This window comes from Plasmopara halstedii (assembly GCF_900000015.1).
Source record: "Plasmopara halstedii genome assembly, contig: Scaffold_291, whole genome shotgun sequence".
In the NCBI taxonomy this organism is placed as follows: Eukaryota; Oomycota; class Peronosporomycetes; order Peronosporales; family Peronosporaceae; genus Plasmopara; species Plasmopara halstedii.
Window position 1 is genome coordinate 4,625 of NW_020187212.1, and position 21,657 is coordinate 26,281.

The window sequence follows — 21,657 nt, forward strand, 5'->3', positions numbered from 1 at the left end:
ATCAATGTAATCTAGGCTATTATTGACAAGGCTGCGTGTCTGATTATCCAGCAGCTTGCTTCACTTTCAATTTTTTGTGAAGGAATCGACATCCAAACATCATGAAGCCGCTTGCCTTAGAACCCACTGTGATCGTATGCCTTGTATGCTTGTTAGTGCAATACATACTATGTGCTTGTTTCGCGTACGACTTGAGTGCAAGTCAAAACGAAGTGCCGGATACACGTAGTCAATCCAATATGACCGCGACCATCACGCATAACAGTACTACTGTATCGAAGAAAAACTATTCTCACATTGACAACAACACCGAAGCGAGAACAGGGCCAGATGTTTCTTTAATTCGCCCAATGAATGAACATCTTTTTGATACGGGACATTTTGTTGGATTGGAGATTCCGGTTGGAGGTAAACTCTCAGAGTCGCCACTGCGTGATGTTTTAAAGTCGGAAACACATGATGCTGAACTTATGTTATCTAAAGTGGAAACCTTGCTTGGTAAAGAAGATTGGAGAATTTCGCTTCGTGATTTGGATATATCGTGGGACGACCCCGTCATACGACGAGAAATAATTGCACACTGTCTAAAACTTGGTCTATCGCCTCAGGAATTCTTTTATTTGATTGATGTTCCTCTCCCGAAGTTCTTGTTTGGCCTTAAAAGCATTAATCCGAAGATGATCGTGTGGTTCGAGTATATTATTCAGTACAGGTCCTTGCATGCGGTATACAGTTTTTTCGCAAAAGAGGCAAACACGGCTTCCCCTGCCACTTTATTCCATGACCCGACCACAAGTCATGATAAGTTCGACGACGAAGACTTATTTAAATTTTTGTTGGGAATTTATCAGCCGCAGCCGGTTTCAAAATCGGCCCTGACACTTGCGAAACGCAAGTCACGACAAGTGGATGAAGTGGTGAAATTGTTCGAGTTTCTTCGCAAAGACAAAGACTCACATTTGAAAGAATTAGCCGAAGAGATGCTGGAATTTTTGCTTTTTGGGTCAGAAACATTTACGTCGGTGTTTCGTGTGTGGCTGTCTAAATATGTATCACCGATGGTTCTATTGAGGATTGTATCTCCCAATGGGGAGCATAATAAACGTATCGAATTTCTGTGGAATCGATATGTCCAATTGTACGTTAATCATAAGGGTTCGACCCGGAGATTTTATCCTCTTAAATATCAGGACATGCTTGCTTTCTTGAAACAAAAGAAGACAGAAAGCAAGTGACGACTGTGCTGCTGCAATTGGTTACCGACTGAAATGTTTGCTGATTAGCTTTTTCAGAAGTAATCATCTGAAGTCGCTATTTGATCACCTCTGAGTTGAATGATCTAGCAGGTGCCACGCTGAAAAACATTTCTTCTTCGAGATTAGATGGCATACGTTCGAAAAGTAGTGGCAGGTGAAGTCGATAACGTTGAATTAATATGAAATAGATTATGGTTTTCCAATTGGTTTTTCACCAGAAAAACAGTGTAACAGGGTTACACGTACCCTTGTATGAAAGGGCGGTCTCACAAGATTGTGTATCCGTCCATAGTTGTGGATAACACAAGTTGGTGTAATCACACAATGGTGTGGCCAAACCGAAATAAGAATAATGAGGTATTGCAATACAAATTAGGTATTACTTCATTTATTACGAAAAGTCTAAGGTTTTAGATATTCTGCCGCAACTAAAACAGTTAAATACAGCTTCAGTTTTAACACAGAAGAGTTTATTTGCCTTGGTTAAGTTTTTGGGGTACTCCTGGGGGTAGCGAATTGCATCCGCTACACTCGTACTGGTTCTTGTAAGGAGCGTAAGGTTGGGGATCTGAGCTTAGCTTCCTCTATGCAAAGAGCTACGGCAGCCCGGTTGCAAATCAGAGGCCAGCATACTCAGTAACTGTACCATGACTGCTCCTATCTCAATCAAATGACATATCGCAGTGCTGCACCCGACAAAAGATATTCACAAAGCTGATAAAAAGACCGGAGCAAAAAGTGGTCAGAGGTTCGATTTATGGCATATAAAAGAAATGAATTATCGAAACCCGCACGTCATAGAAACACAACAATTAAATCCGAAAAGGAGTTTTATGAAATGGATATCCTGCTTAGATACACGGATTAAAGACTTCCTTGAGACGACGGATATCGCGCGCAACAACTTTGCAATCGAAGATGAGGGTGTCAAGTAACTGCCTGAGCTTTTGAGAAATCCCTATTCGCACGGTTCGATGTATGAAGATCACGATCACATTTTCTTCTTACGACACGCGCATTATTGATTAAAAGCAAGTGATTCAAATTCAATAAGAGTGAGCGCCATGCACCAGGTGCATGACACTATGGCTGAGAGCAGAATCAACATGCGGATGCAAGAGACAGGCAAAACACACATGAAGTAGTGATGGGACCACTGGGTTCACTTACAGACTTACACATTGAGCGTTTGCGAGCCGTGAAAATAAGTATTGACTACGCTATATCAAACTGTTCACGGTCGTAGCAAAACGAAAATGAGTTAACATATCAATTAATATAGGATCAATCAAGCAATACCATGATCTTGCTCTTGCGATACAGGCAAATTTGAAACATTCTGTTTCCGACGGCGCAGATTCTCTACCATCCCCTTATGCTAAGCTATCCTCTAAATTTGGAGCAGCGATACGTTCTCGGACCACTGAAGCCACGCTGTGCGTGGAGAAACTAAGATTCGGATAATCTCATTTTGGACGTATGCAGTAGCTCTCGGAGGGTCAATGTACCACCACCGAGATAGCACACGATATCCAGCCGGAGGGTCGTCGCTGATACAACTCATTGAGTCTAGTGTGGTCCAGTCATACGTAGAACGTCTGGTATTCTGGCCGGTACACCAGGGCTGCGGTCAGAATCTGGTATAGTGAAACAAATACCTCAATACGAAAAGTTTTGTCGTGGCGTCGTTGCCACTTTCGATCTGGCGCACCCTTGGCTTTTAGCAACCTTTATGGGATACAGGTTCACACGTCAAAGCGAGCCTTCTACTAGTAACATCGGACTGAGAGTTTGACTATTGTTCGATAGCTGTAACAGCTGTTTCATGGCGACGAGCGGTACTGTGATTTTCATCTCGATGACCGCGTCGTGCATTGTATATTGCAGAAAAATAATCGACGCTCTAGTCGGACGTCAGCTTCACTGTAGTTGGCTTGCAAAGCTTAAAGCCGCATCTTCTTACCCGGTGCACAAATTGAGACATTCCATTATGGATGGCACGGGCATCAAAACTGAAGCACAACGAGTTAATGATTCCAAAGTACCTCAAAGGCAACTAGAAATCTACTAATAAAACGTTGGAATTCCTGATTTATATAATAAAAGGGTGTACTGACATTAAACCTCAGCTTGGACTAATACACGATGTTTGGTGTACGGAGCCTGAACTTCAAAGCTTGAACATTAACTTTCGTGAAAATTATCCTGTAGAAGTGACTGGCTAATGTCACTCACTTCGAAAGACAAAGACACGTCGGTCTCGTCATCAGTTAGGATCTTCAAGTAAAAATCGGTATCACATATATTGTTTGTGACTTCATATAAGATTTCACGTATGCACTTAGAAAAACCATATTGTAACCGTCTTTTAGATTTTTTACACTAAATACAGCAGATCCATAGATCTACATTCATGTAATGACCATGTGTAGCCCATGACATCATCTCTACCTTAAAAGTCAAAATTTCTTTGCTACTTTTACGAACATTATGGAGCAGTTCACTTTCCGATCAACAGTGCAACGATCAAGTGAACGAGCCAACTTTAAACGCGTTTTTTGCATAAGCGAAAACGAACAGCTACAGAGCTCTTTGACGAGATAGAGAAGAAGCTCATCATGGAATGTTTCTTTTTTTAGCCTGATCAAGAGTCGGGATGATCCGACCCAACCCGTAGCCGCTAAGCTGGACTCTTGGCGGAAGTTTGTTCACCTAAAGCATCAAAACGAGATGAAGCGTCTGCTTCATCGTATCGGTAGTGGCAAGACTACCCATGACATCCCAGCAAAACCCAGCTTTTGTCGCGGTAGTGTTGCCTCCAGAAACACTACAAGGAATTCTCGTAGCTGTGGTCTACGACGCGGACAACGGACGGAAGGGCCTGACGAGGTTTCTACGTGTCCGGGTCCGACGGATTGCCAAGCGACCAAACACTGTCGAAGCGTTGATGATTCAAGTGCTACTTTCACGATGATGAGTCGATCGATCGTCATTATCCACTATTGTCTCAGCCACCAAACGACACTCTCCACACGATCCTGATAGCGGTGAAGGGGCTGATCGTGAAAAGATTTGAGCGACTCTGGAAGTGGGAGCGCTCATTGCGGGTAGAGTGAGACATTACAACAGCGTTGATCGAATTTAAAAGATTGCTGCGATCACTCTTCCAATCCTAAAGCAGAGCAGAACTCGAAATTCGACGTTCTGAACAATGATTCCGTCTGATGCTCGGCTTTGGAGTCCTGTCTTATACTAAGGTTTCATAATGCTCATGGTGGATTTGTTTGCCTCCGGAGAAACGAGAAGGCTTGTGATCTAGATCACGAACATCTGCTGCGCTCTGTTGAAGGATCTATTCTCGAGGTACTCTGTGCTGAGTATGATTCTTGCCTTCAGGCGTTGAAATTAGTAAAGGATCAGTAATTTGATGTCCTTCAACGCTTGTATGCCGAAAAGAATCTTCAGAGTGAAGACTTGGTTGTCATTTGTGTACAAATGGAAAAATGTCATGAACAGATCGATCATCCGCCAGAGGTATGGTAGGATTGGCACATCCATTAAAAGATACGAACTAAGCCTACTCACATAAAATGTAGAATGTAGGCGCATGTGTGTTGGGAAGGCTTTTGTATATGCATCATCATTGCATTTTAACATTGTCCATTGAATCTCGGCAAACGCTTTCTGCTTTCCAAGTTCGACACTGCATATTCAGGCAGATTCGTCGCGCTTAGTAATGCGAAAGTATTTATCTTATTCAACTTCGTGTTTTTCTTAAACAATTTTCTTTGCATTTCTTACAGATCCTGAGCTTTCGCAATGATGTCTCGATCAAATTGCATAATGGATTGTCTATTCGCATTTAAGCTATCGACGTGCTGTTCCTCACGGCTTGTCATGTCTTGTCATTCACACGCTCCAATTGACCGTCCTTTCAGGATATACCGCTCTTAAATTGGATAGATTGGTGCCCAAACGTCTAAACAGTGCACGCCGAAACTTCGACTCGAAACGGGTGTTAAGGTCAGACATGATATCGACAGGAAGAATATGCGGACGAAATAAAAGGTTTACAAAGACCTTAGCTATTTTCTCAGCAGAGATCATATCCGAATCAGGCGCATCATGAACTATCCTACTGAATTGACCCACCAACGCAATGATGTTGTTGTGTCCATATGTGTCACACAGAGGTCCGAAAATGAGACTTATACTCACAGACTTTTAGCTTCAAGCTAGCACTGCCAATGATTGATGTGGGGCCGTGTGGAACCCGATGGTTTCGCTCACAGATGAATTTTGCAAGTTCTCACATACCTGTGCACCCACTTATTCATATGTGGACGATAGTAATCCCGGGAACGATTGTGAAACGTTTTCTACGTCTTAGATGACCGACCAAAGAGCTGTCATGGTCTCATGGTGACGCAAGCCTTAATAATTGGGAGCCTCAACCATTGCTGTATCCTCTTATCCAAGCACATAGTACAACAATCAATTGCGTTCTCCAAAACGATGGAACACGTGATCTTGTGCGAGACAGAAGACCTTGCTTTACTTTGGCGGGAGAATCGTTGAATAACCCCAACTAGTCCTGTGATATCTCATCAGACTTGTACCCTTCGACATTTTTTTCGTGCACTGTGGTTGTTGCTTGCGCTTTGATCGTTGAACATTTTCGCATTGTTGGCATGTCTTGTGCATGATTTTGCTTCTGGGGTTTGGATCATATCCGGGCGTCTTGACAATGCATTAGCTACAATGATCGTATTGCCTGGTTTGCATTGTACAACAAAGTTACATTACGCAAAAAATATATAATATCGAGTTATTCTCTGGATGAATGAGAAGTGTAACTGCCGTACGCAGCGAGGTAGATCGCAAAGCGCTCTTCTTCAAGCAGGTACATGCGGAACTTAATCAAAACATACCTCATTGCTAGAAGCTCTTTGTCATGAACCGGATAAGAAACAACTCGCTCTTGGTCCTCATCTTCGTGTCGCATCAACGCACCACCGAGTGTATAATCAGTTGAAGTTGCATTGCGGACCACATGAAAAGGATTATCGTTGTTTGCAATGTCAAGGACCGAAGACTCTTGCAAACTCATCTAAAATTTGGCAAATATCGCGTGGTGATCTTCTGACCATTTCTACTTGATGTTCTTCTCTTAGAGAATAAAAGAACTCAAACCAACGCTGCAAATAGAGCGCATATTTGTGCAAATAAATGACCAAGCCCAACCATTGTCTCATATTCTCTACATTGTTTTAAATAATTTTTTATTCATTGATAGTTTTGATCTTCTGCGGATCTACACGAAAGTCATTTTCGCAAACGAAGCAACTAAAAATGGGGATCTTAGATGTGCACTTTTCAGATCAGCAAAAACTTGTTCTTTTGCATAACATGGATAACTTGACGAAGATGATCAAGACAAACATGAAATTATATATCTCACCCGTTCTCTTACTACAAACAAATCTATAGTCAAAAAAGTAACTCCGTCCAATCTCTTTTAATAGACGCAGAAGATTGGTGATTACTTTCTTTGTCGTGGGAACGGTCTTTAATACTTGTGGTATCACTAATCTTTCTCGCAGCATAGCAATAAAGGTACTGACTGCAGTTGTTGGCGGTGTATCATTGCCGAGCATTTGTATCTGGTAGAAACCACTATTCAGATCGATTGCACTGAAAAAGAACTGCCGACCATTCTATCAAGAATCATATCCTTGTGCAGAGCCGGAGTCTGAGCAGGTATAGTCGAATCGTTAAAAGCGTGAACACTGCGCCAACCACTTGAGGCTTTCTAGACGCAGGCTGTTGTACTACAGTGCTATCACGCAGATGACTATCCTTTTGGCTTTGCGCAAAGAACGCGTAGATTGCAATGGCTTATTATTCTGGCAACGGCCACTGCCGTGTGATACAATACCTCGTATCAAAAAGTATGTCAATCTCATGAAAAATGCCTATATCATATGGCGATTTTTCCGGCGCATTGTCTACAGATATTAGCATATTCGTTGACATGTTCATACACGAGGTTTGTCCTTCAAGAGTACCAAGCCTGCTCATTAACCTTTTTCTTCGGTGTCTCCTCATCAAATACTTCCCAAGTATTGATGACATCGTTGACTGCTTCTTCGACGATCGCAAATAAATGCGAAACTATTGCCTTTCGCCATGCTACGCTTCAGCGTCTTCTTGCTCATCAACGATGGGAATCTTTGACTGAATTTGGGGTATTTTCAATCTTCATATGATGGATAGCATCGACGACACCTTCTTCATTTTAGGCCACAACATCTACAAACTCGCTCGAAGTATCTTGTTCTTTATCACTTCGTTCACCAATACAACTTGTACCATAATCAGGGGCACACAAATACTTGACGGAAAGCTTTTCTTGCTCGCCATCTTAATTCTCTTTCGGGTGGGCCTTTGCCTTTAACCCCACTATTCTTCATATTACCATCGACCATGTCTTCTATTTGGAGACAGTCTTTTTACGCCTTACTGCTCCACCTTCAGTTGGTGTCGTTACTTTTGTCTTTTGTGGCTTGTTCTGTGCACATGGGGGCCATCGCACACGACAATATCACTTGAGACACTGTGACTTCTTTAACAGATGCATATGCCCATACTACTTCGTCTGTCGTCATGCAGCTCGAAATAGCGCTGCACAACTTGCTAACGACGATCTCTATATTCATCCACTGAATTTTAACCTGATACCGCTTCAACAATGAAATACCTTGAATGATGGCAAAGTTCTAATTGAGGTCAAGAAGGATGAAGTCGCTTTTACTTCAAAAATCCTCAAACTTCATTGCCAAGCGAATTGCTTGCTTTGGTACCTTTATTGTAGATCCATTCGCCAAACGAATGATCATTTCTTTTTTCAGATCGGGTAGGCTAACAGCATGCACAGTCATAACTTGCGCTCGAGCAAAGCTTTTTGACGTTCAAGTGCCAATGAAAGGTTGAAGTGGTCAATCAAAGTCGCACTTCTCCTGACACTACTATCACTTTTAGTGGAGACTGTATATGTATCATGCACGATTGGGTCAGAGTTCACTGTACCTGCAGCATCCACAAAACGTTTCTCGAGCTCAGTAGGGGGTAGCCCCTACTGGTCGCTTCGATTTTTGACTCCTAGGAGCCTTCGAACGCAAGACCTTTATGACGTCTGTGGTTATCCGAATGAGCACCTTGTGTCGGTTGTAGATTCAGAAAAGACAATCTATTGCTTCCAGCAATATGACCCAGCTTTCCACTTTTTATCGTTGCGTGGACACTAAATTTTAGGCGTTGAAGTATACAAGATGTTCACTGATTCTATATCGTCACTTGGAGCAGTCGGTTGATGCGCTTGTCTTAGGACGAAGATGTTTAACTTGGTTTGCTTGATGCTAACTCTCCTTTCCACGCACGATGATGGCTTTGTCCAGCGTCTTAAGGAGCTCACGAAACATTTACTCCGGATCAACCCATCATTCGAGCCCCTCATGAACGTACCAATTTGCATTGTAACGTCAATTGGCTCGTCAATACAAAATAATGAGCACGCTGTGGATACAAGTGTAGGTGCTAACGACCTTGATGAAGATTCAAAAACTTGGCACGGGCACAAACGGCAAATCGAGGTAGTCCAAACGTCTTCTGTAGTTCGATCTTGTAGTGTTCGTAGCTTGGAGAGTAGTTTAAATCGGCTATACGTCTATTTTACGCCCAACGCTTTGCACGACCCGCAATGTTGGACATCTAGAACAACCTCTGCTGCAAAGGTCTCGCAGCTGATTTGCAGCGATCGCTGCACCCAAATGACCAAACGATAGTGGAGAGGCTCGTTCTTTCTACCATTGTACAAAGGCACTCTCTGCTTCAGAGTCATCATTCTGTACGAACAAACAGGTGTTGCGACCCGCCTTAGAGATTTCCGAGTCTCATGATGTATGAATCTGATGGAAGCGCTCTTAAAGCCTCGTGGAAGTGTGATTGCCAGCGCCAACTCGTTAGATAAAATTTTTGCAGAGCAACGAGCTCACGCATTAATCATATTTGTTTATTCCAATTTTTTGGTAGCTTTAACTGGTCACAATTATACAAAAGTATACCGTGAAACTCCTACAAAACTGTGATTACTACAATGGTATTACGCTATGTACCCAGTTACGCAAACTGCTCTAGGCTCAAAATTAATGTATTCAGAATTAATTATAGTGACAGATCTCTGATGTTCATTCAAGCAGAATCTTTTTTAAAGCATGATGTAGGGCAAGCCTTAATGTAACGACCTCGCTCACCCTAGAAGGGAACGTATCCCGCTACAAAAATATTAATCGACCCTTCGAAGCACACCAAAGTTTAAACTTGTAAATTTTATAAGGTGAATTGGGATCATGTCATTATAGACGTGATATAGGACCTGTCTTAACAGACCAGATATCTAAGCCTTCGAATTATTGCGAGTCTGAGTGACGCTAGGTACACATTATACTTGCTTTATGTTGCTTTGGTGTATCAGAACTATCATCAATTATCGAACTGCTCAGACTCTGATGGCAGATGCGCATCATTGAGGCTAAAATGTCACCAGCGAACTCGTTTGAAACAGTTTCTGAAGTGATTTTAATCTATGGGATAGAGTTACGATCGTTTTTAATAATAGCCGACTACTGAACCTTAGATTTATTATTTTGTAAAACGATAAGAACAATGACTTTATAAATCTTGAGGCAGACCGTGATATCTAGACTACATGTGCCATACAACGTGTGAACTTCTTCAAAGAAATGGTTTCTACCCGTTGTAACATCGCAAGCAGGTAAGGCCGCATCAAGTTTGCACCTAAAGCTTTGATAGCATTTTCTTGTCGAACATTTGGCGCGATCTCGCCATGAAATTCAATATCTACATACTGTTTGCAGCGGATCTGCCGTAATTCTTTGCTTAAAAAATCTTACAAAGGTAACCGACCTTAAGTTCTACACTAGAACCCGTATGGGTGTAGCGGATCGCAATCCGCTGCCTCAACTTTACCAGAATCCTTGACCCAAGACAAATGGACTCTTTCATTCAAAGTTGAAATTGTACGAATCTTTTTAAATTGGCATAGCCGCCTGTATTTGAATCTCTAGATTTTCTTATTCAATGGTAAAAGCCGATTAATATGCATGACTACTGACGATCCCGCCACGTAGTGGCTTCTTGTTACGGCGTGGTGAACATCCGACTTGTGTAATCCACACCTTTATACGGTCACACCATCTTGTGCGACCTTCCCTTTCATACCAGGTTACATGTAACCCCAAGACACTCTACCTCATCGAAATTGTGATTACCCACAATTCACATTTAAATGTCGCCATGCAGCGGGGCGGCCATAGCACTTTGCTTAAAGGAATCTAAGCTAATGTCACCAACCATACGCTCTCTACAAGAACCAGTAAGATTGTAGCGAATCGCAACCCGCTACCTCCAAGTACTTAAAATTTTAAGCAGGCTAAAGACGCTGTTTCGTTCAAAATTGAAACTGTATGTAATTGGTCTAGTTGCGGCAGATTCGCCAATATCTAAAACAATAAGTTTTCCTAATTAGTAAAGTAATACCTAATTTGTAACGAGATTACCCGTACCCTTGTAAGAGGGGTGTGTGTCGCACGATTTGTGCATGGTGTGACTGCACCCAAATATGAATACGCTATGTGGCTAGGTAGCCTGTAGTTATGCAAATATTTAGATTTTACTATATATATTTAGTATATTTAGCAAAATCTTTACTTTTTAAATCAGGATAAAAAATTAACAAAATTCGGTTCTGAATTTAGACCGAAGAGTCGATTAGCCTTGGGAAGGCGTTAATTACTCTTGGAGTGAGCGGATTGCGATCGCTGACTCATACTTGGTTCTTGTAAAGAACGAAAGGTCGGTGACATAGAGTACGCTTCCTCAAGCGCTTTGCTACGGCAGCCCCGCTGCACTTGGTAGCGCTTGTAGTCAATCTAAACCTGAGTCGTATAGACTGACCCTCTACGAGGATGAAGGAATTTTCCTCTTTGCCCCAGGGCATGCAGGACGGGCTTAACATACTGATATCTTTGCTTGGCCCTGAGGGCGTGCAGCACCTTAAAGCCTAAGGCCCCAAGGCAATAGGCGCCCGTCAAGAGGCGTTTTCGAGTTACGAAAATGCGCTGCTAGAGCACTTGCAACAGAAGATGTCTGCATCGTTTGCGTCTATGACGCCACCTTCGGTGACGGTGACTTCCCCCGACCTAATCCGCTCATGGTGAGCGTTAAGGTCTTTGAGGGAAAGAATGGAGAGAATCGCCTGCTCTGGATGCGAAAGGTTGGGATGGCCATCTCATCCGCCATGCTCCAAACCGAGGAACATCACGTGGCACTAGCCATCTCCACTTAGCATGTCCTCGGGAAACAAATTTCCACACAAACGCCTCCGATCCATCATGGACCCAGACCCGCAGTGGACAACCGGTGTCGGAGGTATGTTCTCAAGAATTATTGAGGATTTTTTTAACAATATTGAGTTTGCATACTTTGTCAGTAAATTAACCTGTTTTTCTATATAAAGCTGGATTTTTTGGCCTTGAGTCGTATAAAAATAAGGAAAACCCGATAACTGAATCTAAATTAAGTCATATTTGGAGTATTGAATAGGGTTTCATCATAGTAGATATTAGGGAAATGAATAAAATCAGAAAAATAAAACAATATACCAGATATTTAAAAAAACAGGTGTATACTACTTCAAGTAAAGTTTTGTATACATATTTTTATGTATACATATTTGTGATGTTAAAAACAGTATAAGAATAAATCTAGTGCACATAATGTGACAAATTGAAGTCATCGTTATTTCTTGTGGAAGTAACCCATGCAAAGCTACAAATAATCAATAACATCAAAATAGTTTGCCAGACTACCATAAAGATTAAGCTTCATCATAGATTTTGCTATAATGTCCCACAGTTTTGCAAACACCGCATCTACGAACCCGATTCTTTTAAGCCGAGCAATTAATTGCCTGTTGTGACCGAATACGACTCTTCTTAGGTCTTCCACGACTTTCATTGGTGAACTCAAATCCCACCGGTGAAAGTTAGTGAGTTTTGACTCATTTTGCTCTGTTGTTTTGGGTTCCACAGGATGTCCTCCTTGACGTCCCCTCACTGTAATAATCCTTGTTGGTGAGGCATAATCATTGGTTCATTTAATTGTGAGAGGTATACATATATACATGCTCGACACTTTTTTTTTAAATATCTGGTTTATTTGTTTTAATAATCTTTTTTTCTGGTATTTTTATTTTTCCCGGGATAATAAAGCAAATATAATTTCTGACAGTCTACGCAATTATAACTTTGATTCTAGAGCAACTTGTGTAATGGGTACACAATGTATAGGTGTAGGTAATTCCAATTTTGTAGAATTCTACAAATTTCACAAAACTTGTAGAATCGTCTGAGCACGTACCTTAATGAAGATGATGCGCGGCAGTTTGACTTAAATTTTTTGACCAGGAGCAACAAAGTGAATTAGATTTGCTTGATCTGATGATTAGGGGTGAATGATTATACAGCTGATTATATATGTCGTAGATACGTATTAATAAATCTCATTTTTTTGTTACTTGATGTGCGGCTAGCAGTCCAAGTGTTATTATCGCTCTGATGGCTGCATGTTGGCAATATTATCCAGTACAACTCACGGGCTTGTCACCTAAAGCCTAGGCTGCACCAATAAACATAATTCATCAAGGTGTTGTCTGTGTACAGCATGACTCCAGAACATGACCCTAGCTTTTTGTCTCTAAAAAAATGTAAGTGCGCTATTGTTCGACTGGTCTCCATGAACTCAGTGACGTTACTCATAGTTTACATAGACTGCATAGTTATTTTTTGCAAAAGATGTTGAGTCGCATCAAAGAACGTGTTCTCAAAGCAGTTCTCAACTCATTTCAGAGAGAATCGAGCTTTACTGCTACAATTTTCTAACCGCCTGTCTTATCCCAGCCAGTTTCTGTTATGTATAAGCATCAAAGACACTTCCCTGATGTAGTGTTGGTGTCAGCTGATCAAATTTGTCTGCGTCATTACTGGAGAGCATAGAAACAGGGCTTGGACGACGAATGTTCAAAAGAGCAAGCCAAGAAACTGAACCTTGCAATACAAATTTGACATGGATGTTACTTATATCCACGCTTCAACTCTTTTCCCCTCCATACATGTTTATATTACTTGGAGAATAAAGACTATCCAACATTTCGGTATCACACCTTTCTATTGCTTGGTATCAGATCAAAGATGATTGTGGCGTCATCCATGTAATCTATGCTAAAATTTGTTAAGGCTGTGTGTCTATCCAGAAGCTTGCCTCACATTCTAAGAGAATCGACTTATAAAGATGGTGGTGCGCAATTATGAAGTCGTTTGCCTCAGAACGCACTATGGTCCAATGCCTTATTGGTGTATGTGTTTATTTCGCGTGCGACTCGAGGGCAAGCCCAAACGAAATGCCGGATTTACGTACTCAATCCAACATGACCGCCACCATCCCGCATAACAGTACAGTCACTGAGGAAAGCTACTCTCACATTAACAACGACACCGAAACGAGGACAGGGCCAGGGGTACCTTTCGTCCACGAAATAAGCAGCGGTCTAATAGACACGAAACTTTCCCTCGAAGTGAAGATTCCGCTTGAGCATAGACTTACGGAATGGCTACTGCCTGGCAGTGGGAGCACTCGTAAATCTGAAGCTCAAACTGCGCTGTCTGAAGTGAAGACCTTGCTTAAGAACGATAATTGGAGATCTTTGCTTAAAGCACCGAGTATCTGGTGGGACAAACTTGAGATTAGAAAAGAGATCTTTCGTCACTGCGCGCTCACCGAGGAAAGTCCATTTGCTCTGTTTCAGTACATGAAAATCAGCCTCCCGGACTTTTCAAAAGACAGTCAAAGAATTGATCGAAAGATTCCCATGTGGTTTGATTATATTACTCTTTACAGGAATTTCCCTAAAAATCTGAAAGTCCACGACGCGGAAACAGATACGGGTTTTACAATATGCAATGATCAAGAGCTCTTTTCATTCTTGGTCACCACTTACTTTAAAACGATTAAGACGGAGACGCCGTCGGCTTTGAACACACCCGAGAAAGAATCACTCGACTCGCTACAACAAGTCGTGACGCTTTTTGAAAAACTTCGACTCAAATCGGCCACGCAAAAAATAGCTGAAGGTATGCAGCGGTACATGCTCTCAAGGCCGGATACAAAGGAGTTGGTGCTCAAGGCGTGGCTGCACAATGGAGAGTCGCCCGAGATTGTACCTTCTATTTTACAAGAGCATGGTTTGATTGGTTTTGATGACATCATGTTGTGGCTGCGATATGCCAAGTTGTACTATATGAGTGTACCTCCAAGCTCTATGAAGTATTACCTTGACCCTAATGCTTTTCTCAAACTTTTAGAACAAAAGTTAACGATACACCAATTGACGATCGTGTATTCCACCAAAGCGTTTGGTCACCTGTTTGAAGAAGTTCTCCCCATTGACGTTGCAAGCAAAATTAGAGCAAATTGGAATAAATTTCTCTTGGATAATGATATGACACCAGTCTTACTTCCAGCTCCTGTTTTCATTACCAAGGTTGAAGCGAAAAAGTCTTGACTTCGTGCCGATATTTCAGTTTATCATGCTGTACCAACAGCGAGCGCCAGTTACAAGCAGAATGATTTGTGATATGTTGCTATCGACGATTGAGCTTGATGACATTGTTCAGCTGGCTCGTTTGGCTATGGGGCACTCAGAGTTTAAAGATCTAGCAGTCGGAATGCTTAACTACCTCCCCTTTACCAACTTTTCGAAAAATAACCGCATGAATCCTAAGAAATACTGGCAACTCTTTTTGTCCCAACACGTGACTGCTGTGGTGGTGCAGCAATGGTTTCGTTATTCCGAATGGTACTTTCGTCAAAGGAAAAGCAACACCGTGCAATCGGATGTCGTGAATCTGCTCCAGGACATTGAGCCGAGGCAAGAAGAACAAGTCTTGAAAGCCCTAAAGCAGTTACCGGAAGCAGAATATCTGGTAAATTACTTAGAGAATCAAGAAATACCTGCTTCAAAGAAGCCCAGAAATGTTTAGTCACGATGCCAGTTCCTTAAACATGATGTTGAATCAAATTTGGCAACGGTTGTGGTTTTGCTGTCGTCTTGTTATACAAGTATCACATCACATAGCTGTTAATTTTTCATGAATGATTTATCCCTTGACAGTCAGTAGTCAACTGATCGTAACGGGTTCTCCTCGGCATAATTTAGATGAACGGATCGCATACAAGAATACCAGCGACCTGAAGGCTTAATGTACGTGACTAGGACAATTGACTAAAGATTATCGCCAGAACAAAGCTTGATAATTTCACCAGTTAAAACAAAAATCAATTAAAGCTCAATTTACTAATTTCGAACAATTAATTACCGCGACAAAAATAAAGACGACTCCCACAGCGGACGTTTACAAAAGCTCTGGCATAGTCATATGGCTGACGTCTATTTGTGCTGCTGCTACGAGGCACTATCACATTTGCTAAAAGGGTACTACGGTATATGTACGAAATACACATTGCATTTGGTGTAATTTTGAGCATTCATAACTTTGAAATATCGGAATTTAGGAAGATTACAAAAGTCTGTAAAGAAGGATCATTGTAGACGTGGGCTGCAAGCCGCACGTTATAAAGACAGCTTGAGTAGAACCTATATACTGGTATTAGCCTGATTAACACGAATTTTGAGTATTTGTACTCTTGAGAAAGCAGAGCAGACTAACATTGCTAGGCACTTTGGATGCTCACGGATCAGCTCCTTGTAGAAGACACAGACTCAACCTCTGTGTGTTTATCATTGCGAAGAGTCAACCTTTTTTGTGCGAACTGCACACAATTCCGTTGCATTTGATAGCGCTTGCAGTCAATCTGCGGACAGATCGTGTAAAGACTGTATCCTTTGCGGCGGGGGGGGAGAATGGCCCGAACAAATAGACGAAATTAAGAAGCTTGGGTCTATCCGGGCCCTGAAAAGATTCGGGAACTGGCGACCAAAAGGCTCGAAGGGGTCCTGGAAGCGCATTCTAGCTTTGAGAATACGCAGGTGAAATACGTCAGAAGCACCAGATTCGACTGCCGGTGGTGAAACAGACGCGCCTTACTGTGAGACCGGTCATGTTCAGCGTATACACCTATAAGGCCGGGGTGGGGAAATTGTTGAGGACTAGTGGCTCAGTGGTTAAGCTTAGGTTATGAACATGATAGTCCAACGCCAGAAGAATGTTCTCAAAGGATTTTTACTACGGTTTCGGATTACTTAGGAAATGACTGCATGTAGAGGATTCGTAGGGACCTCTCCAATATTTTTCTTCGGACACACTCCTCGAACTTCCTCCCTTCCCAGAAAATAAAAGTTCATTTTCGTAAGGGAAGTTGTGATGGCTATCGTTCTGGCCATGCTTCAAACTGCGCTTCGGCACATCGCCCTTGCGATCTTCAAAGAGGAGGTCACGCGCTTATTGAAACGCCTATGTATAATACCTCAGTGAAAAAACCGTTTCTAACGCGGAACACTCAAAACGAAGGATGTCGCGGAAGTCAGCACCTCCTGATCTGGTATACCGGAACATTTTGACCCGCCAAGACAAGCAAAAACTGGCTAATATTTAAATATTAAGAGCTTTAAACGCCGCAATGGCGTCAAATCCGCGGTAACAATTACCATCTTTATATGTGAATCAATGCACCAGCGGCGTTTCATTCGCTCATGACGCTGCTTTTCAGGCCATATCTTGAATATGCACAAACGTATTTCGACGATACATTTGTTCATCGTCGTTGAAAGCGCGGGTGAGATGCAAAGAACATCACTGCATACTTATGAGCGGTATTCAAGTTCTTAAACTTAATTAAGCTCTTCACGAAGTGAGGTAAGTGAGTTTTTGTCGCCGACGAAATTCCCATTAGGGATTTCTCAATCGCGAAACTAGACCTGCGGACTGATCCCGCAGAATAAAAACTGCTTAAGATTGGCCAGTGCGTTTGCTCCAAATGGACTGAAGGAAGTGGCCCGGTCTAGCCAACTACTTACACAAGTACAGTGCAAACTATGCCTTCATAGCACATCCCCTCTCCGATCACCTTAGATATAAAATTGTGCTGGGGTGCGGCTGAAGATGCGACGTTTGAGGATGAGAAAGAAAAATTAATGCGTGCCCCGATAAAGGCTCTAACAATACCAGATCGGCCATTCCACGTCGTTTGTGATGCGTTTGCACATGTCATAAGTTGTGCTTCACTCCAAGCAGGTGCCTGTGGAAAAGAATCAACCTCGACCAGCACTGCTTAATAAGCAAAGGTTGCCCATCTTTATCGGGGATCATTGGGTATATCAGAGCTGCTATCAGCATCTGGGGAAATGAGAAAGCTATACTAATCTAAAATTATTAGCGGGAATTCGGGTTTCGATTCCGGCAAGATTATCCTAGCACCGATGCCACTTACGAGCTGAGATTCATCTAGCCTCTCCTACTGCTGGTACACATTTGGACTTTCCCCTAGGCTAAAAGCCCAGGATCACTCATCATAACGCGCTTCCAATATTGATTGAGACTCAACAGGATTCCGCCGCAAAAAACCCGACGTTTATCCATGTGAATAGAAGGTTTGAGGCAAGGTGAATACTAATCTGTGCTACTACAACAAGCCTATCCTTCTAAATCCATTTAGAAGCTTCTACAAGCAATATCATTTATCTAAACCAATGAACGACTCTAATCATATCCGTAATTACGTCCGTATTAATAGTCGTAACCGACATGCTTGAGCCATCGTAAATACCGCGGACACGTAATCGCCGTATCGATCCATTCAGCGGTGCAATATCAACATAATCAATATGGATAATGCAAAACTTACTTTTGGATATAAGCGTGTCAAACTGAATTCTTATGTGATTTGTTCAATTATCTAAAAGGTGGTCAGCAAGGTCAGCATATACTGATTGTATGAATCATATTATTAAGTTATAGCGGCCCCGTATTTTTCCAGTCCGCTTCGGCATAGACTTCTAAGACTTGAAACACCGTGGCTGATAAAGTCTCCGTTATTGTTGTGTCATGTTTCTTATGATTTAGTTTTCCGAATAAGTTGGATCTTTTCCATATATTATGCTTTTTTAGAACGACGGGATCGAAGCAAAAAGTCAACGACAAACTCGCTATACGTAAGTATAATAACGAGACCCGTTCGATCAGGAGCTGAAACAGCAAGTGACGCAAGTCAAGACCTAACATGCAGTACGCTTGACGCACTGATTGAGTGTCCTGGCAGCGCATGGACAACTTTCGGTCGCTTTGGCTTGAAAGTCACTTGGTTTATGAATTTTCACCATGTGTCCAAAAATCCTTTGGTTCAGTGCGCTTCACCGCTCAATGATAATTCCACGTTCAATCATGATTTTTACGCCGCCGAAATTTGCTACCTCAGAATCGTGATCTTGCCAAAGCAACCATTGTTCGCATTGGTCGTAGCTATGGTAGTCGTGAATACGGTAACTGTAAATTGAATTCCTGTTTCTGTAAATGGCATTGTCTGTTGCTTCACGGCTCCTTACGACTTCTTTAAAAAGATGCTGAATGGTGATGGGCGCAATTGAAAAGGAGGATTCGTTAAGGCTATGAAAGAAAGCTCCTTGAATGTCTCTTGTGGATCCATTATAACCATAATTAGCCGTCTGTGACGCTACGACCTTTAACAAATGCTGTACTTGACGCCGCACAGATACAAAAAACCATGCAAGCGTAATCTTGTTTGATTTTCTCGAGCATAAAGCAGCAGAGGATAATGTCAAGCAGCTACTTGCAATGAGATATGACTATGTCACGTTCGGATACACCGGCTAAGCGTTTGTGAAGTATAGCTGTCACGCATCGTTAAGCGTAGCGATGTCATCACTACATTTTCATGGACAATGACAAAATCATTATTCTTGTTTGCCGAGAATGATTCTGACGTACGGTAGATCCGAGTCAGTCTGATGTGCTGGCGTATACTTCTTGTCACATAATTATGAACTATCACATGTTGCCGTGGTGACATCGCCAATTGATGAGAAAATAAGTACCTTGAAATCGCCAGATGCAATAAAGGATGTATTTTTAAGAGCTCTGTGTGGTTAGGGCTATCTTGAACTATACAACGCATACTTTATTCGTTGCGTTGCCCGTTTGCACTGCTTCCTTATTTCCAGTATACGACTAACCCACTTGACACTCAACGTTTCGTGGTTTCTCATGATGCGGATGATAATTACAAGATTCAATAAAAAGGCTCATATTTCAGTGGCCACCTCTGAAGAGAGGAAATGTACGGCGTAATGATCTCTTTAAATTGGTGGTCCTGCACGTTCACCATACTCATCGACTGCAAACATTCTGCTGGAGCTAGCAGTCTGGTCAGATTCTCCGAAAATAAGACGAGGGCTTATTTCACCCATTTGAATCGATTGGGCCGATAATATATGACACGCATTGAGCTGTACGTCTCCAAAATGACCTTCTACCTGAAAAACACGTGTTTTTGCAGTATTTATAATACGGCTCTCAGTTCTATGTCAACCAAATACATGCTTTCCTACTCACATACTTTTCTACTCATAACCTTGAGCTATAGAGTGGTGTGTACAATGCGATCGCAATCGTATAGATACCGCAATTTATTAGCTTAACACTCATTTCTCTTTCTAATAGCGCCACACATGTTGTGTTAAAAGCGAATGCCGTAAAATAGCATCGTCAATGTATTACGTCACCATTGTGAGATGGCAACCGTATATCTTGGTGGCATATAAGTCCTTTTGCTACCTCAACAAGCCGTCCAGAGCTTTGTCAAAATGTCATTGAACAATAGTTATCTTGCTAATTTTATTTAGGAAGCATGGTGATGATGCTGCTATTTGTTAGTGTGTTGTCCGTAAAGATCACAAACGGATCCAAGGTAGCGTATGCTAAATTGATAAGAGGTTACTCTAGGATGAGTAACCCATGTTGCTAGTTGGTCTTTTTCTTTCTGTCGATCAATGCTGGCTTGATGCAAACGCAATGAAGCACACGAGCCAACGAGCATCGGCTTGAAGTGAAGCGCGGTCGATGACAAAGTGGAGGCGTCACAGGTAACATGAAATAGCCGATCTTGATTCTGACGGGGCAGATTCAGGGCTCATTTGACATTTTGTTTTGGTCATCAATTGGTGCTGGATTGTGACAGAAGAGGCGCATAACAAGGACTTAAGTGATAAACTTTTCTCTCGTTGTGCTTTGTACTTTGCAATGTCAAGGGTCATATGACTCTGTAGTAGGGCTTCTTCTAGACCAAGATGGGGTTCAAAAATGTTACATGAACAAAAAGAAGTGTGCTCCTCATTCATGGCGTCTTCTTCCCCAAGATGGGTTTCAAAAATGTTGCATGAACAAGGAGACGTGTGCATCTCATTCAGTTCGCTAATTTGTGCGACACGCTTCGGTACTTTAGCTAGCATTCATTCAATCAAAAACCGATCTCAGGGATCGCCCTATTACTGCTTCACCCAGCATAAGCGGATCTTCTGAATGGTGATGACCTGTGATAACAGAAACCGTTGACGAAAAGCCAGAGATTAATCATATTGCTCTCTGTTGGAGCAAAAGGCCTGCACGAATACCGTGTAGAGCTCTGACCCAGCGCGACGACTAACACAAGATACGTTTATCCGTAATTCCAATGTTATCGAGTTCAGCAAAGTCGTTGCATCTTCTGCGCGAGAAGACAGGCAAGATGAGCTCTCAGATTAGGTCTAGCGGATTGTTGATGAGCTGAACGACGTTTTTAATTTGGTGGCAGGGTGTTTTTACATTTTCCCCATAGAAACGTGTACAGAGTGCATAGTTCATGCAAAGGAGAGATGGAGAGCGAAAAGTACATCTTTCTCAGCTTACGGCATTGCCGTTTATCTTTCGGTGGGAGTGAAGATGCTTGATTGAATTCGGAAGCCCATGAAGATTGTTCTTATCGAGAAATACCTCGTTTTCTCACCAAAAACCGCTGTAAGGTCGCCGGCCGCAAAGACAACGTCTTTTATCGATGACGCTGGGCCATGTCATAATCTTTAACGGAGATGACTCCCATGCGAGTAAATCATCAAAAACGGTAGGTGAATGGTGTAGAATGAAATTTCGGATGCAGTGGGCGTTTGTTAAGCGTTCAACTTGTGCAATGTTCTTCAAGAATTTATATGGGGAGTTTTAAAACGGGGTGCATACTGTGCTATTGTGCTGTATATATT

At 42.1% G+C, this 21,657-nt stretch overlaps 4 protein-coding genes across 4 annotated transcripts; 2 read left to right on the forward strand and 2 right to left on the reverse strand.

Moving 5' to 3' along the window:
- Positions 1 to 350: 350 nt before the first annotated feature.
- Positions 351 to 1,235, forward strand: PHALS_05724 (uncharacterized protein; the record flags this gene model as incomplete). Its single annotated transcript, XM_024723013.1, has 1 exon — positions 351 to 1,235. The coding sequence occupies one exon, from the start codon at positions 351 to 353 to the stop codon at positions 1,233 to 1,235; it is 885 nt and encodes a 294-aa protein (XP_024574033.1).
- A 12,586-nt stretch (positions 1,236 to 13,821) lies between these two features.
- Positions 13,822 to 15,433, forward strand: PHALS_05725 (uncharacterized protein; the record flags this gene model as incomplete). Its single annotated transcript, XM_024723015.1, has 2 exons — positions 13,822 to 14,934; positions 14,996 to 15,433. 2 exons carry the CDS (start codon positions 13,822 to 13,824, stop codon positions 15,431 to 15,433), a joined length of 1,551 nt encoding a protein of 516 aa, XP_024574034.1.
- A 2,928-nt stretch (positions 15,434 to 18,361) lies between these two features.
- PHALS_05726 (uncharacterized protein) lies at positions 18,362 to 18,729 on the reverse strand (the record flags this gene model as incomplete). The annotated part of the gene is made up of 2 exons (XM_024723016.1): positions 18,362 to 18,555; positions 18,639 to 18,729. 2 exons carry the CDS (start codon positions 18,727 to 18,729, stop codon positions 18,362 to 18,364), a joined length of 285 nt encoding a protein of 94 aa, XP_024574035.1.
- Positions 18,730 to 19,722: 993 nt separating this feature from the next.
- On the reverse strand, positions 19,723 to 19,994 carry PHALS_05727 (uncharacterized protein; the record flags this gene model as incomplete). Its single annotated transcript, XM_024723017.1, has 2 exons — positions 19,723 to 19,899; positions 19,983 to 19,994. 2 exons carry the CDS (start codon positions 19,992 to 19,994, stop codon positions 19,723 to 19,725), a joined length of 189 nt encoding a protein of 62 aa, XP_024574036.1.
- Between the last annotated feature and the right edge of the window lie 1,663 nt (positions 19,995 to 21,657).